The sequence below is a fragment of the Borostomias antarcticus genome (assembly GCF_949987555.1).
Source record: "Borostomias antarcticus genome assembly, chromosome: 5".
Lineage (NCBI taxonomy): Eukaryota > Metazoa > Chordata > Actinopteri > Stomiiformes > Stomiidae > Borostomias > Borostomias antarcticus.
In genome coordinates, this window is record NC_140238.1 from 5,226,657 (window position 1) to 5,244,454 (window position 17,798).

Below are 17,798 nucleotides of genomic sequence, written 5' to 3' on the forward strand. Positions count from 1 at the left end.
CTTATTCAAACAGTGACACGTAGGCCTACTGTAGGTCTAATATGAAACGGATGGTGATTTCGTTTCCTATAACTGTCTTAATTTCAATTAGTCAGAAATGTGGGCTTGTTTCGGGAAGGATGTTTGTGCGTGTTACTGCCAACTCATTCCCAGTCAACAAAAATAACTAGAAACAGGCAAACCTAATCAGTCTCAGAGAATGCTTGAGGGTAATGTGCATCACAGATTTCCCCATACTTACATCAGATAAACCTGCTTGAATTTAAGATACTGTACACGTCTGTGTCATTTGGTGACTATTGCATTTCCAATGGAGAGCTGTGGATATCACATATAGCAGTAAACAATAACTGTTGTGTATACAAAAAAGTTCACATAAAGGACAGAAGATTAGTACTAGTAGGACACAGAGGCTGGCATTTATTAACAATTAAATTTTAATACAAAAAGCAGAGTAGAGGCTAGCAAGTTAATACTGAGGAAAGTTTGGGTCTATCTTCTGGGCCCAAGCCATGAGGCCTCCACAGATGTCCTTCACAGAAAGACTGTCCACCTCCAGACCAGACATCTTCTCCAGGACCTGCACCGCCCGCTGGGAGTCGTTGCCCATTTTACAGATTACATAGACTGGGGGGAAAGCAGAGAAGAGAGCAATGATTGCAGGCTAAATGGCTGTGGTTACTCAAGTGTTGGAGGTTTGACTAGAGGCAAAGCAAAGTTTCTCTATTCTATTTCCCAACCAAATGTTTTCAGAAGGACAGGGAATGTTGGATAGGATACCTCGACACAGAAATTAGAGTAATTTCAAACATTGGGTAGAATCGTTTCAGTTAAAAGGCTTGTGTGAGAGGATGTGCATACTACATATTAACAGCAAAACTCAGACACACTGAATTATACATTCTCAGACACAAATCGTGACTATTCAATTCTAAATCGCTGGCCAGCTGTTCGCAATGACGATACTAGTTTTGGAAAAGGGTCGCCTAGCAACCCCATCACCCTCAGCCATTGGCTGTCCAAAATAAACTAAGTCCCTGGCGGTTGCAAGACTACACACGGCACAGACCTGATTAGTACTCCAATTACTCTTCTTCGTTCTGTTAATATGGAGCTGATCCATATACCAAGTTGCTAGGGACAAGAGTATGTCCTGATCCGGCACAGTATATGTGCTGAAGACACACTACCTGGGACCAGGGATTCACTGGGCATCTGCTGCTTGACTTGGCCGATCTTCTCCTTTAAAAGTCGGACGTGGTCACTTTTCCTGTCTTCTAAACTGGGGAGAGGGATGTCTTACAATGATGTAAGGAAATGGGGAAAAAATGAGATAACTTAATATATAACAGTAAAGATAACTATAGGTGACAACATTAGCATGGGTAACAGAGCATTCCAGTTGTGTTGAATATAGAAGGTGTTTGTGTGAAGGCCAGTGTGAATGTCTGACGTAAACTGGCAGCGATGCCGGAGGTCACCCTGACATGGAAAGGATACTGAGAGCGAAGGGCAGGTGGCATATATCCACCTCCACTAGAGGGCGTACATCCAACAAGAGATGTGAGCTTGAACTGTCCAGAATGGTTTTATACTCCTGGAATTAGAACGAGACAACTGTTACTTCATCACTGAATATCTTTGGTGTTTGGCTCCCTGTCTGACATGAACCTGAGGTTGACCTAAGTTGAGTTGCTACTGAGGTCATTATTTAAATATTCTGAAGCACAGTGCAACTGGGTGTCATTTTGTGATGTATTGGTCAAGTTTATTTGTGTAGGTTCAATTAAAGGAAATAAATCTGTTTCTGGGTTAGGGTTAGATGAGGCCTTCCAACGTCTATATTAGAGTCCCAATCAATCACTGTCTACATCGTATGCCTCTTAATGAGTCTTTTCTTATTAAAGTTCTTATTTTGCAGAAATACAAACAAATCCTAACCACCATCACTACTCTGCCAAATAAGTAAATAAAAACATGATGTTATTCATTCACATAGACCTTCAGACCAAGTCACTTCCCATTTAGGGTTGGGTCCGTATTGAGATATAATCTGGGTTAATGAATGCACACAAATCAGAGAAAATCTGAGTAATCATGTAATCATCATCATTATGATGCAGCCAGTCACGCCATGGCCCTCCGTGGGGAGCTACAAACACACCTGGACTGTGATTCGCTGGTCTTTGGAAAGCAGGTTCAGTCTCCGGCACTGAGAAGTAGAAAAGATTGGGTAAACATATTAGAAGAAAACCTTTCCTATAACCAAACAGACATAAATACTATTACACAAAAAGAGGATAATTTTCATTCTATTAATAATGTTTGTCTGAATAAACGCCAGTTGGAAGTATTAACAGGACCAGGCAACATCTATAGAAATTTATCTCGGTCAAAAGTGACATGCTGTGGGGCATTTAGCCTGGGACCAACACAAGAGGTCAAGGTCAAGGAGCACCCGAGACCCACAGCCGCCTCTGTCCAGCGTGACTGACCTTGTCGGTGGCAGCCGACCCACAGAAGGCCTCGTAGTCCCCCAGGCCAGTCACTGTGGGGCTCTCTCCGCACACCGCGCAGCCCACCTGCTTGGGCCTCAGCCTGATGGAGCGGAACCTGGTGTCCTGGGCGTCAAACATAAGCAGCTTCTGCCCCACGGACGCTGTCGCACCCGGGTCAAGGACAGGGGACTACTTTCTGGGGGGGCGTATCACTACGCACTACGCAGTATGACTCAGAGCCACACCACTTCTCTCGGACTTGTGGTCACATACTCTGTAGCGCAACCTGCGAGTGCGCAGAGGCTAGAGAGTAGCCTAAGAGTAGGCATCTATTTCTGCCAAGCTTTATCAGATGGGCATGGGCATGAAGAAAAACACCCTTCCTCCCCTTGCTTGGCCACAATGGGATCCCATACAGTTGGCCTGGGTCCTTCCAACGTACACTGATTCATTCAGCAAGATGACTAAGCAGAAAGAGCTACTGTGTGGGAGGATAGCTGGGAAGTGGCGACGTGGCAAGATGCGGGGGTGTGTAAGGATACAGCCCTGTCCCGAGGCGATCTTCAAGACCTCCAGAGCCTGGAAGCAGCCCATTATACCTGGCACTGAGGAAAAAGTCAGATGCAAATCCAATCCACAATCAATGACTCGTTACTTTTCCTTATCTTTAAACTCGTTTTACGACTATAACTGGAAACAGATCTCGTGGCCCAGTGAGGACCTACCCACTCCAAGGACGCCTCCATCAGAGCAGTTGGTCACCGTCTCGGGGGGCGGGGGCACGGGGTACAGACACCTGTAGCAGGGCCCTCCACGGTAGTTATACACTGTCAACTACACACAGAGACATGGGTTTACAATGGCGACAGGCAATAGTGATGCATCAGCTATTGTTATTGATCAGAAAACAAGTTCTGATCAATAGCAATGTTATGAGGTAGTCATTTGCTGACCATAACCTTGTCACTATGTCACATATCAGCTCCCTCACCTGTCCCTCCATTCTCAGGGCACTAGCAGAGACCAGGGGCTTGCCGCTGAGGACGCAGGCGTCGTTCACCAGGTAACGTGTCGGAGCGTTATCTGAGCAGTCGGCCACCAGGTCGTACATGAGGAGGGGGGGAGTCAAGGAGTCATAATGCACTGAGATATAAGTACTGGGATTGACCACTAGTGGTAACAATCCACTAAATTGACTGAGGACAGAAAGCTATCTGTACCAAAGATATACAGCCTTGTCCTGCTCCCACTGTGATAAGATATGATGAGCCTGGTTGGGGGGATACTGTTGGATGAGCTGCAGCGCGTTCTGTGAAGACAGCTGGAGGTGGTAGGGAACGCATTCTACTGTGGAGTTCAACCTGAGGACACATGTAAGCACAGCACGTAAGCACAACCACAAAATAGATAGATGTATTAATGATCCCCCTAGGGGGGAAATTTGGAAATAATAACACATAAATAACCAAGCTTATTCATATCGTATTCAACTGATGCGGAAAATCTATTAAATAAAAGTCAGATTAATGACCCGTCACCAAATGCCAGGTACTGCTCTAAACTTGTACCTTTATATGCTCTAAACTTGTACAGTATATCCATTCAGACAAACAAGGATTACAACTGGTACTGTGCTTTTATGATGCGGTTTTGCTATTTAGTGAAATGGCGCCACCAAGTGGTGTTAGCTATGCCAGCCTGTTGACATAATCACAGAAGGCCTACTGTCCTTAAGAGAGGGACAGAAAACAGATGTTTCTAAAATTACAACAAAATATTTGTCGACCTGAAAAACTAAGCTACCAAATATAACATGTGGTAAGACTGTCAAATACCACCAGGAACAGGGTGAAAACCATGCCAGTAGCAACTCCAAGTCAGCTGTTTCCTAGACCCAGGCTAAGGCCTGGATTACACTGCTGCGTTTTTGCCGAAAATGACCTACGTTTGCGCCTAGCAATTACACTACCGCGGCCAAAACAACTCTCAAACCCGGAGGCCTCAGGATACGTCCCAAGCTCCGTTTTGGGGCTTGAAATCCAGAGCTGCTTTCTAGTGTAATAGGCAGATCCGGAGGATTTGGAGGGCGGAAAAAACTATAGGAATAGGCCTACACTGTAACACTGTTCACTTCACATTATAACAATCAAACAGGTTATTTACGAGTTTGAGCTATATAGGATCTTAGTGGATACTATAGTTTATAGTCAATATATAAATTTGGAAATAAGAATAACAGGAGTCACACAAAAAACTGTTAGCGGACAATAATGTAGGATGAACTTAAACTGTATTCAATGTTTACAGGTACCCCTCCCCCCCCCCCAAAAAAAGACATTTCGAATTATAACCCAAACAAGAGTTGACACTTCAAATAATATTCTCTCGTTCAAATAAAAGTAACTGGCAAAAAGTTTAAAAGCCTTTATTGACATATGCTGCTACAGTATACACGTGGGTAGGCTCCCCAGCTCAGTCATTTGTGTTCCTCACCAAATAGCACCTCCATTACACCTGTCAGAACTTCCGAGTACTCCTGCCCTTTTCTTTTTCAATAATATTCTCTATTCAAACATCTAATTCAGTCCAAATATTCCAATATATAGTCCTTATAATCAGTTCATTCTAAGTCCTTCATCCATTTGGTTTGGTACGATGTGCGTTTTCGGGTGCGTTAGTGTGACGAGTTTTGAACAGATCTTTATGCGCAATTTCGCGTGTATTCACGTATCGTTTTCCCCGTTCAAAAACATAGCCATGAACAAACGCAGTAGTGTAATCCAGGCCTAAACCTCAATGTCAACAATAGCCTCCTACAATGCATGACCAATATTGTTTCTCCTAAAAAATGTCTTCTAGTGTGGACCTAGTGAGTCCCAGTGAGCAGTTCACCAGGTCCCTGTGCTGTGGCCTACCTCCTGACAGCCTGGGCTGCAGACAGGGCCTTGGCGCTGCCCTGGCTTTCCTCTCCATGAAGCACCTGTCTGTGGAGATTACTGAGCTCCACCTCGTCATAGTCCAGCAAGCCTAGACGACCTGGGCTCATACAAACAGACTGACCCATGTTATTCCCTGTCACAGCTAGAAACATTCATTTGTTTGGTTAACACTGGGTTAAAACATGACAAACCAGTGAGATTTCTGGCGATGCTGTGTGCCCCGTTCTAGGATCTTAAAACTGTAAATAATGATCATGTAGATTATTTTTTAAGATCCTAGAATGGGGCACACAGCATCACTATACATCTCACTAACCTCTATACTGACAAAACAGGAGTCTGAGCTGTATGAATTCCTCAGCACTCTTCAAGTACATGCAAGTTACAGTCAGACCACTGTACCTACCGATTCCTGCTGCGGCCAGGTACTGAGCCAGAGGGCAGCCGAGTCCTCCACAGCCCACCACCAGCACTGAGCTCTGGGACAGCTTCAGCTGACCTGCAACCACAAATATTGGCTACACAATACAATACAGTACAATACAATACAATACAATACAATACAATACAATACAATACAATACAATACATGGCCACTTAAATGAATCATTGGGCTAATCGTGTTTCAGCAGAAGTTGAAAACTTGTCACTATGACCAATTACCTTGTACACCCAGTTCAGGCAGTAACAGCTGTCTGCTGTACCTCATGATGTCTTCATTGGACAGGGCTGTCTTGGATTGCAGAGGTGACAGGGCTGTCACTTTTTCCTGCAGCTCCAGCACTGACACACTGCTCTGAACCCACAGGGCGGGAGAGATGAGTATGTGCAATCTAAGCTTTGTTGTTGACAGTGTTCATAAAACGAAAAAATAGTAGTGACAAGTGAGTGACATGCGTAGATCTGGCTATGTGCGCCTACCTTTTCGAATTGTGCTAGTTTCTTTTTTAATGCAGTTATTTCCTTTTCTTTCTCCTTGAGTCGAGCTCTCAAGCAAGATACCTCTTCGGCCATTACTGCACAGACACAATAGACACGAGAATAAACTGTTACAAAGTCGTCAATATGATGATAACTAGCTGTAGCTCTCAGACTAGTTTGTTGCGATCGCTTGTTGTAGCAATGGTCACTTCCGGGTCTACCACGCGGAATGAGACCACGTGCACAGTACTCTACAGCGCCCCTGCGAGTCGGTCAGAGGTAGTGCAGCGCTCCCTACGCAACTCACTTCTGTTCTGACTTCTAACCAAAGGGTAATAAATTCAGTTTTGCACTGAGACATTTGTAGAGGATGGAAAGACTGCAGTGCTTAGACGTTCTGACATTTCTTGAGACCTGTTCATGAAATGTATGGGCCTAAACGAAGATTTCTTTCTAAGGCTATTTGCAAAACATCAAAACTCATGCGCACCTGAGAGGGAAAATAAGAAAATAACATACTGCTAAACCTATACCATAATTGGTTTACTTTCACAGTGCCCAGAAACCACTGATTAACGATGTGATATTTTATTAATAGTCTCAAACACGTATGCTAATATATGAACATTATATGATGTATGGTCAAAATATCAGAATCCCTAGCCCAGTACCTACTAGGCTATTTCATAAGTCGTGCAGTGACGCGCAGAGGGGCGCTCCGAGTCCTCCCTCCTGCTCTTCACATGATTCGCAAAGCTCAGAGAGGAATGTTCTTACCAAGAACCACAGCGATGGCTGAACGCCGCTCTGGTCCGTTTCTGTATGGCTTCTACGTGGCGGGCATTTGCGTGACATTCATCGACTTCATCAATGGACAAGCAGAGGAAATTCCATGGACCCAAGAAAAGGTATTGGATGTTTACAATAACCCAATGTAGTTACTTAATGTAACGGTTCATGAAAGCTACAGTTTCTAAGTTAGTTGGTGAAGGGAAATCACACATTTAGACTTTTTTCCACAATTTAAAGGTGAGCCTATGCATTAATGTAGCTTTTGCAATAACATTGTTGCAATAATTACTTTATTTTGTTGCAATCTGTGGTCATATGTTTATCAACGTCATTGACAAACAGCACAACAACGCCAGTCTCTATAGCCTTGCTAGAAATGTCTAACTGTTTTGGTTTGCACGATCATCACTCTTCTTGTAGAGATGTCAGCTATTCATATTGAAAATGCCACCGCCATTTATCCAGCCTACCTCTGACCTCAGATGCTGCTATTCATCTTGTATTCCTCACGTGCACAGAATTGTCTGAGCTATTCTTTTGCAGGTACAGTATTGGTGTAATTCATCTGAGATGCAGCATCTGAAGCAGGGTGCCTGGTCATGCCAGCCCCGTTCCCTGTTGCTCCATCTTCTCTCTTCTTTGTCCTGTTGCTATGGCAGCACAGCCATCGCCAGTGGTTCTCCAATTGCAGATGTTGATATTTATAGATCTAAGTTCGTCCCCCGTTTAACCCCCTCTGGGACATGAGGGAGCCCATAACCCCGGAGTGAGGATCTTGGAGCGAGATCGTTCATTGGCCTAAATCAGGTGTCTCTCATTGAATCACATGCAATGTACTGTAGGCCTATCATCATGTTTTACTGGGAAATGTTTACATTCAATGCAGACATCATTGATGGGTTATAGCCCGTTCATTATTAGATTATAGGCTTCTGGAATGGAGCATGATTGAATAGGGGACGATAAAAACAATGCAGTGTTCATAGCATACTAATGTTGTTGACCTTTCAGTGTGAAGCCCCAGAGAATCCAGACATTGATTTCCTCACCCATATCAGATTGTTAGCATATACAGTAGGCTATCTTTGCCACATGCCATTCCAGCCCTTTGGATTCAATACAGGCCTATGGCACTGATCTTCAGAGCCTAGCAACAACAGTATACTGTAGTATGGAGAGAGTATAGTATGACATGGGAGAGTATAGTGTCTAATATGTTATTCTCACATTCACCATCACCTTGTTTCTCCACCACCCCTGGTGTCCTGACTCTCAGTTCAGTGAGTTGCCAGGACAACCGGGGATCTCTGGTCGCAAGAGCAGGTGAACTTTGAAACCAAACAAACATGATCTGGGCCAGAGAAACACAATCAATAACGTTATGTCCATGTTCTTTTTCCCCAGAATGACGTCATATAGAATTTCAGTGTTGTCAGGATATGCCTGCATCCGTTATTGTCCTTACAATGCATTATGGGAATCTGTTTGTGAGATGGAGGGGGAGCTCGTTGACAACCACCCTTCATATTTCTGACCAGCCTGCTAGGCCATTCAAGGATGTGATGCCTCTTGTGATAGAAGCTTGCTGATGTATTTAAACTTCAATCATGGGCCAATCACTTTAGGGATTTTGAATGCCTCTTGTCAGATATGAAAACCTCTTAGCAATGCGCCTCGAGTGCGTACACACGTCATGTGTGCGATCAACAGTCTTGTCAAACCATGAATTACGTCTCAGACACATACAGTGTATCATTCTGGGCTTTCTGGGTTGTGTGTCCTCATGAGGGCGAGAAAACAAAAGCTCACTTGCGTCACCTGAGGACATAGATTAAAGTTAAACCATGAGCAAAGCAAGCTATCTGTTTGTGAGGGGTATTGCCAATCCAATAGATTGCTCTTTTGGATTGCTATTCTTGCGTGATCAATCTGTGATTGTATCACAGTCGACCGCAATTGTAATGACAGCAAAACTAGTGACCTCTTAAGGTTCAAAATGTGAACCCCACTGTATACATATGTTTATTGACACGTGGGTTTTGGAAATGGGGAAGTACTGATTGTTAGAGGAAAAGGATCACAGCTCCCAATGCTTTATTCAATGAGCATAAGCAACTTTTCAACCACCCAGGGTGTTCTTCAACCACACTTCTTCAGGCAAAAATGTTTCTCATGCTCATTGAATAAAGTATTGGGAGCTTTAATCCAGTGAGCGGACATCCTTTTCCTCTTAGATTGTATTTGTTATCCTGCGCCTGTCCAAAAGACAGGCCGGATGTGCACACAGCTAATCTATAGTACTGATTGTTGGCAACGGTCTAAGCTTCAACTAAACTAATCATGACTAATTGAGGGGATTTCATTGTAGTTATAAGAGTTGGAAGTCTTTATTCAAGTCAAGTAGTCAAGTAGGATTTAATTTGTCCCTAGCGCTAGCGGTGCAGTTGGTTTCACAGCTGTAACACACACAATAACTAACCAGGCCAGGTCAAGCCTGGCTTATGTGCGTGGCTGGCTTGTTTCTGCTCAGGACTGGTAGGGCGGAAGCTAGTCATGCCACTGAAATAGCTGTGAATTGAAATGACATGAAATAATGTCTGATAAATGAAGATAGGTCTTGTTGCCTGGACACATCAGTTTCAATGCTTCCAATGCTAATCCAGCACAATAAGAGCGGGATAGCCAGTTAGCTCATGGGCTCACAACAACTAGCAGCAGCCTCCATAACATTAATGGTAGCGGTCAGTGGCTAAAGCAGTTACACTGATGATAACATAAAGTCATCCCCACCGGGTCTTGAACCCCGGTCTCCTGGGTGGGAGTCCAATCCTCTGACCACTACTCTACTTGTGCAGTGGAGATAGATGGGTTGGTTTTGGTGTCCTTCTTCCAGTCCCTAGTGTGGATTGGGGTTAGAATAAGGGTTGGGGTTGGGACAGGATCTGATCTATAAGGCAAGGGGTAAAGGTTGGAGTGAAAGGATGAACATGTGAAGGTTTGGGGTATAGTCCCATAAAGTCATCCTCTCCAAGTCTTGAACCCCAGTCTCCCAGGTGGGAGTCCAATGCGCACACCACTATTCTACTTGTGCAGTGGAGATCAGCAGGTTGATTTTGGTGTGCTGGGACTACTGCCTCTTGTGGTGCCAACAGAGAAATGCAGGCCAACATTGTCCGGAGTGACGGAGTAAGGGAGGGAGGGAGGGAGGGGGGAGTGATAACCAGACAAATGCTATACTACGTGCACTGGCTTACAGCCACACACAAAAACAATATTTACCAAGCCTGGTAAATAGCCTGGTTTTGGCTAATGGGTGTGTATTTGATGTGGGAACCCGAAGGCAAAGTCTCTAGGTGCTCTCAGACAGGATGGATTCTGCTTTCCTCAAAAACTGCTTATTATACATCAGGCAGACCTTTATGTTGAGCACCTGTGATACTGCTACAGACATTTTTTTTTGCTTAAGATCGAGAGAAGCATACAGATAAAATAAAAAATAAAAATGGGACTCAATAAAAGATCTGTAAACTCAAAGTCATCAGAGAGCCCCGTCTGTTAGCCCTCTTCATTCTCACGTCTCTCTCACGTCTCTCTCACATCTCTCTCCCCTTGTCTGTCCAGCTCCATCACCAGGCCAGCACCCTGAGCTCCGGTGAGATCACCAGGGTCCTGTCCCACACAGACCTGGCCCAGATGTGGCAGAGAGACCTCAGGCCCCTGCTGGTGACCCGGTACCCCGGCACAGCTGGGAGCCTGGCCGTGCGTGAGGTTGGTATCCCAGGATGCAGCGTGGACGTTGTATGGAAATTATGTGATTTTGAATACTATAACCTAGTGTGTGTGTGTGTGTGTGTGTGTGTGTGTGTGTGTACGCGCATGTGTGTGTGTGTGTGCGCCTGTGTGTATGTGTGTGTGTGTATGTGTGCGCGCATGTGTGTATGTGTGTGTGTGTGTGTGTGTGTGTGTGTGTGTGTGTGTGTGTGTGCGTGCGTGTGTGTTGATCTCCCACAGCACATCAAGACCACCCTGGGCTCTCTTCAGGCGGGCTGGGATGTGAAGGAGGACAGGTTTCAGTCTCACACGCCGTACGGGCCCCTGCCGTTCGTCAACGTGATGGCCACCCTCAACGCCTCCGCCAAGCGGCGTCTGGTACTGGCGTGTCACTACGACTCCAAGTACTACCCGCCACAGTGGCATGGACGAGAGTTTCAGGGCGCCACAGACTCAGCCGTTCCCTGTTCCATGATGTTGGAGCTGGCACGGGCTCTGGACCAGGAACTGAAGACCCAGAAGGTAAACTGTAGACTCAGAAGGCTTCACATTTCTGTTGATGAGTCTGAATTAGAGGATGACATTTTTCGGGATGGGAGTCAATTTCACTTTTAATCACGTGATTGGGCAGGAACGGGAGTAAAAGTCAACGGGAGCAGACGGGAGTGGGAACTATGGCAACAAAATCAACGGGAGTGGACGGGACTGAAAACCATGATGCAGTTATCTTTGATTTTATTTCAAATCAAATCAAATCGATATTTGAACATTTCTCCCCAGCATCGAGTTAAACATTGCATTGATCACTTTTTGTAGTTTTCATTCAGTCACCCAACACTGCATCACAAGCGAAACGAACTACACCGGAAGTCTAGTACTGCATCCGGCAAGCAACGTGTACAGAAAAACGGAGCAGGATTGGGTGGGAGTAAAAAGGGATGGGAGTGGGATTCTGTAAAGGTTTGGCTCGGGATTGGGACAGGATGGGATCAGTCTTCTGTGGGAGTGGGAGGGAGTGGGATTTTTTTTTTTAAACTCTCACTCGGGATTGGGAAGTAATGGGATTATTTCTGTGGGAGTGGGAGGGAGCGGGAGTCAAAATCCATTCCCGTGTCAGCCTCTAGTCTGAATACATAAATGCCTACTTGATCATCAAATAAGATGTGATTGCATAGGGATCTAATACTAATACTGTCTTGTCCACATGCGTATGTCTTATCGATTTGTGTTTTGAATGTGTCTTGTATCCTTGTGTGTCTAGTGTTATGTCTTGTGCGCCTTACCACAAACAAATTGGAGTGGAGAATCAAAACATGGTCGCCATGCAACGCCATTCGTATAAGAATGCCTGTGTGCTCTGAGTCATTGGGACTCCCTGCTATATCTCTGCCTGAGTGCACTGAGGGTCACCGGTGTTTGCAAATATTTTATCAAAGTCTTAGCTAAAGACAAGACAGTTTGTTTTGTGTTCAAACCTTATTGATTAATCTCACTCTTGGGTACATGATTCCATTTTCTAAGACATTCACTTCTGTTGAGTTAGCATAAATGTCCTTTCTCATCTAACATCCTTGCTGAAAGAAGCTTCTGAGGTGATTTAATATGATAGCAATGCTCAATTTGAATCACTAGGGGACAGCAGAGCTCTTAAATCCAAAGTGACCCACTCTCCCTCCCCTTCTTTCTTTATCTTTCTCTCTCTCTCTCTCTCTCTCTCTCTCTCACTCTCTCTCTCCCTCTCCCTCTCTCTCTCCCTCTCTCTCTCTCTCCCCCCCCCTCTCTCTCTCTCCCTCTTTCTCTCCCTCTCTCTCTCTCTCTCTCTCTCCCTCTCTCTCTCCCCCCCTTCTATCTCTCTCTCTCCCTCTTTCTCTCCCTCTCTCTCTCTCTCTCTCCCCCTCTCTCTCTCCCCCCCCCCTCTCTCTCTCTCTCTCCCTCTTTCTCTCCCTCTCTCTCTCTCTCCCCCTCTCTCTCTCTCTCCCTCTCTCTCTCTCTCCCTCTCTCTCTCCCTCTCTCTCTCTCTCTCTCTCTCTCTCTCTCCCCCTCTCTCTCAGGGCGCTAGTCCAAACCTGTCTCTGCAGCTGCTGTTCTTTGATGGAGAGGAGGCTCTGTTCCAGTGGAGCTCCACAGACTCCCTGTATGGCTCTCGCCACCTGGCCCAGAAGATGGAGAGAACCCCTCACCCACCTGGAGCCGCTGGCACCAACCTCCTGCACAGCATTGTATGATGTTATCCACCAACTACCCAAGCCTGTCCACACACAAAGATGAACAAGTAGAAAAATAGTTTGCGCTGTTTTCAAATAGTCCCAAAATATTTTTATCAGGTGCGTGAGCCAAATGCATATAAGATTAAAAATGGAAGATGCTTGCACACTAACATGAAACAAAAAGGGATGTATGTAGGTACACACTGAGGTACACACTGAGGTTAAGGAAAAATATGTTACCTCAGTCTTTTAAACCATGGTGCTATAGAAAAAAAGTGCTACCAAAAAGTGAAGAGTGAGAAAAAAAGGGGAGAAATGTTTTGGTAGTGGGTTAGCTTTTCCTATCACGGTTAGAAAGACCCTGGCATGCGTAGCGTTACAGAGGTAGTGTTTCTTTAGCCTCTTTTTTCTCACTCAACACTTTTTTGTAGGACTTATTTTTTGTATAACACCATGGCTTAAAATAAAATAAACAGTTTGGATACACAAATATTCACACACATTCTCTCATCCTTGTCAAAGAGAGTATGGGGGAGGCTTTTGAGAAGTTGAATAGTCGAACTATTCACTCATTACGTTGTCTGCCATAACATTATGTCAAATTAATGTTATTCTGTATCATAGCTATGGAAAGATAGCATTAGTGTTAAACTAATGTCAACAAACAGAAAGCAACTGTCAGGAGAGAGAGATAAAGGACACTATCTCAAGGAGCCTCATAGACCTGCAGTGAAGTAAGGATCTGTGTGTGTGTGTGTGTGTGTGTGTGTGTGTGTGTGTATGGTATGTGTGTGTTGTGGAGATTGCCCACACTCGGGGCATGGAGTTAGCGTCTTTTTTGGTGGAATACATGAGGTCATTCCCCACCTCAAAGCTCCGTGGGTGTGGGCTGTTTAGGGAGGAATCTCAACATTTTTGAGAGCTCTTTTCCCATGAGACCTTGCCCTGCCGAAGGGAGGCTCTCTCTCTCCGTTTCTCTCTCTTCTTGTTCTCATCCGCCTCTTTCTTCCTTTTTTCTGTCTTCCAGGACCTGTTTGTGTTGTTGGACCTGATTGGAGCAGCCAACCCTCGCTTCGGTAACCAGATTCCCAGCACAGTCAGCTGGCTTACCAGGCTGGAGAACATTGGTGAGTAATCCCACTCACCTCTCCCCTCACCTGTCTCTCCCTGGTTCTGTGTATCCACCCATCCTCATGTTGCCAAAACAATATGGTGGGACAGCCACACATACATTGGACCACATTGCTGCACATCACCAAGCCTGTCACTGGTTTAGAAGAATAGAAAGTTTATTTGCCATATGTAACAAGTACCGGTACAGGTACATTGGAATTCTTGTCATCGCTTGTCCTTACAGTATCTTATCAGCCCTTTTCCAGTCCTAGGTACGCAGCTAGACATTTAAAGGTTCCAAAACTGGCAGTTTACTATTCGTAGTCTTAGCAGTCAAGCAGTATCATCCATGGTTTCTCTCCATTATGATCAGAGCAACGTCTGCACACAATGGGCCAGCTTGTGGACCATCCCTATGAGAACCAGTACTTCTGGCCCACTCTAGCAGCGGATCCAGTGCAGGATGACCACATGCCTTTCCTCAACAGAGGTACATTCCCATACGTGAACACACACACACACACACACACACACACACACATACACACACACACACACACACACACACACACACACACACACACACACACACACACACACACACACACACACACACACACACGTAAACATAGTTTGAGTACTGATGCCCCTTGTGCTCTTGTCCTCTCAGGTGTGCGTGTCCTCCATCTTATCCCTAAACCGTTCCCCTCAGTGTGGCACACGTTCGACGACAACGAGCAGAACCTGGACCGCTCCACCATCCAGAACCTCAACAAGATTCTGCAGATCTTTGTTCTGGAATACCTCAATGTGAAACCTGTGGACACCTCAAACCCCCAAAACGCCCCTTAGAGGTTACAGCTTCCCTGGTTCTGTTGGCTCTCACCAAACACATTTCTCATCAGTCCTGGGGTGCGTTTCCCAGAGGCATCGTAGCTCTACGTTCATCGTAAGCTACGGCGTTCATCGTAGCGCTACGATGTCTCTGGGAAACTCAGCCCTGGTCTTTGAGACGCACGTAGTAAACAGGCTTTACTAGTATTCTGGCACCAGCATCATCTCGAGAGAAAAAAAAATCCCTCCGTGGAACCATTTAGGTCTTCAGGACCAAAATTGATGAACACTAGCCTACCTGAACACAGCTTGCTCTCCAACCCTTAGTGCTCTGTCCCCCCAGAAACTAGAGAGGTGCAGTGCATCCGAAAAGTACTCACACCCCTTCACTTTTTCCACATTTTGTTATGTTACAGCTTTAGTACTATTATTATTTATTTTATTTTTTTCTCATCAACCTACACACAATACCCCATAATGACAAAGTGAAAAAAGTTGTTTAGACGTACATAAGTATTCACTCCCTTTGCTATGACACTCTTTCCACTCATCATCCGTGAGGTGTTTCTACAACTTGATTGGAGTCCTCCTGTGATAAATTCAATTGATTGGACATGATTTCGGAAGCCACACACCTGTCTATATAAGGTCCCACAGTTGACAGTGCATGTCAGAGCAGAAACCAAGCCATGAAGTCAATGGAATTGTCTGTAGACCTCTGAGACAGGATTGCATCGAGGCACAGATCTGGGTAAGGCTACAAAGAAATATGTAGCATTGAATGTCTTGAAGAGCACAGTGGTCTCTTCAAGAGAAGGGCCTTAGTCAGGGAGGCGACCAAGAACCTGATGGTCACTCTGACAGAGCTCCAGCGTTCCTCTGTGGAGATGGGAGAACCTTCCAGAAGGACAACCATCTCTGCAGCACACCACCAATCAGGCCTTTATGGTAAAGTGGCCAGACAGGAGACTCTCCTCAGTAAAAGGCACATGACAGCCCGTTTGGAGTTTGCCGAAAGGACTCACAGACCATGAGAAACAAGATTCTCTGGTCTGCTGAAACCAAGATTGAACTCTTTGGCCTGAATGCCAAGCGTCACGTCTGGAGGAAACCAGGCATCGCTCATCACCTGGCCAATACCATCCCTATGTATATAAGCTGGTGGTGGCAGCATCATGCTGTAGGAATGTTTTTCAGCGGGAGGAACTAGGAGACTAGTCAGGATAGAGTATAGAGATCCTTAATGAAAACCTGCTCCAGAATTCTCAGGACCTCAGACTGGGGCAAAGGTTCACCTTCCAACAGGACAACGACCCTAAGCACACAGCCAAAACAATGGAGTGGCTTCAGGACAAGTCTGTGAATGTCCTTGAGTGGCCCAGCCAGAGCCCAGACTTGAACCCGATTGAACATCACTGGAAAGACCTGAAAATAGCTGTGCAGCGTCACTCCCCATCTAACCTGACCGAACTTGTGAGGATCTGCAGAGAAGAATGGGAGAAATGCCACAAATATAGGTGTGCCAAGCTTGTGGCGTCATACCCAAGAAGACTTGAGGCTGTAATCACTACCAAAGCTGCCCCAACAAAGCACTGAGTAAAGGGTCTGAATACTTATGTACATGTGATTTGTTTTGTTTTTGTTTTGTTTTTAATTTTAATACATTTGCATTTCTAAAAACATTTTTCACTTTGTCATTATGGGGTGTTGTGTAGATTTTTGAGAAGGGAAAAAAAAAGAATGAAATCCATTTTGAAATAAGGATGTAACATAACAAAATGTGGAAAAAGTGAAGGGGTGCGAGTACGGAGTTCCGGATGCACTGTACACAGGGCCCTCTGTGTGTGTCCCTCCACAGTACTCCCTTTATATCTCCACATCCCCTTCACTGAGGAACCATCTTTGTGCTCATGCTAATGTGTGTCGGGACCCTTCTAGCCATGAAAGGAGGAGTAAGAAGAGGGATTAAAGATAGGTTAGAAAGATAAATCATGACCGGTAGCTTTCTTCCTTTATATATGACTTATGACACTGTGTTATGTTGTCTCTGTTAATAGCCTCTCTCTCTCTCTCTCTCTCTCTCTCTCTCTCTCTCTCTCCCTCCCTCCCTGCTAGGCTAGTTTATAGACTCGTATAGCTGATAATCCCAGCACACTATTTAGAGAAAGGACATTGATAATAGACTGTAGCAGAGAGCGTTATCCTCATTTTGATATTAATTGGGTTTACTGTAGGAACAGCTGTGGCAGGAGACAGCTAGATGTATCGTGTTCTTGCATTAATGAACAGAGGCTAAAGTCATTTGGAAAATGTATCATTCAATATGGCCACCACTGGAGACAGAGGTATGATGGAGAATCTCAATATCTGTACATCCCTGCTGTACAACTGGCTAGTTTGTTTATAGAGGAAACCTGTGGGAATCCGGAAGTGCTGTTATTGATAACACAATGTAACATCTGTAATTGTATATATCCGGCAAAGCCAGAGAGGCTATGAGAGGGAAAACATCCTGTGTTCTTATTTCATGTTCTCTCGCGTTTGTTTTTAAAACAATATTAGCCCAATTCTGATGGAGCTCGTGAAATAACACACACTGCCAAAAATGTACTTCCTCTGTTTTGAGTCTGAAATAAATGTTGATCCAGATCATTATAAGCATGCTGTAGACCTCTATTAATACTGTTTACCTTTGAAGATTTTTTATGGCATGGATAATTTGG

The 17,798-nt window shown here is 44.9% G+C and overlaps 2 protein-coding genes across 2 annotated transcripts; one reads left to right on the top strand and one right to left on the bottom strand.

The window, feature by feature from the left end:
- Positions 1-407: 407 nt before the first annotated feature.
- Positions 408-6,535, bottom strand: mocs3 (molybdenum cofactor synthesis 3). The gene is made up of 13 exons (XM_084438394.1): positions 6,359-6,535; positions 6,101-6,233; positions 5,844-5,936; positions 5,414-5,534; positions 3,719-3,859; positions 3,490-3,655; positions 3,224-3,332; positions 3,041-3,103; positions 2,496-2,659; positions 2,165-2,212; positions 1,501-1,597; positions 1,191-1,298; positions 408-627 (listed from the first exon to the last, which is right to left on the bottom strand). The coding sequence occupies exons 1-13, from the start codon at positions 6,449-6,451 to the stop codon at positions 470-472; spliced, it is 1,494 nt and encodes a 497-aa protein (XP_084294520.1). The 5' UTR covers positions 6,452-6,535; the 3' UTR covers positions 408-469.
- Positions 6,536-7,108: 573 nt separating this feature from the next.
- qpct (glutaminyl-peptide cyclotransferase) lies at positions 7,109-16,801 on the top strand. The gene is made up of 7 exons (XM_084438165.1): positions 7,109-7,266; positions 10,772-10,918; positions 11,162-11,443; positions 12,973-13,140; positions 14,156-14,255; positions 14,615-14,731; positions 14,912-16,801. The coding sequence occupies exons 1-7, from the start codon at positions 7,126-7,128 to the stop codon at positions 15,091-15,093; spliced, it is 1,137 nt and encodes a 378-aa protein (XP_084294291.1). The 5' UTR covers positions 7,109-7,125; the 3' UTR covers positions 15,094-16,801.
- The last annotated feature ends 997 nt before the right edge of the window (positions 16,802-17,798 follow it).

Coding starts and splice junctions, on each gene's coding strand:
- mocs3 (XM_084438394.1), bottom strand. CDS start 6,451: ATGGCCGAAGAGGTATCTTGCTTGAGAGCTCGACTCAAGGAGAAAGAA. Junction 3,656..3,718: donor GACAAGGCTGTATATCTTTG/GTACAGATAGCT, acceptor GGTCAATCCCAG/TACTTATATCTCAGTGCATT. Junction 2,213..2,495: donor GGTCGGCTGCCACCGACAAG/GTCAGTCACGCT, acceptor TCTACTTCTCAG/TGCCGGAGACTGAACCTGCT.
- qpct (XM_084438165.1), top strand. CDS start 7,126: ATGTTCTTACCAAGAACCACAGCGATGGCTGAACGCCGCTCTGGTCCG. Junction 11,444..12,972: donor AGGAACTGAAGACCCAGAAG/GTAAACTGTAGA, acceptor CCTCTCTCTCAG/GGCGCTAGTCCAAACCTGTC. Junction 14,256..14,614: donor TACCAGGCTGGAGAACATTG/GTGAGTAATCCC, acceptor CATTATGATCAG/AGCAACGTCTGCACACAATG.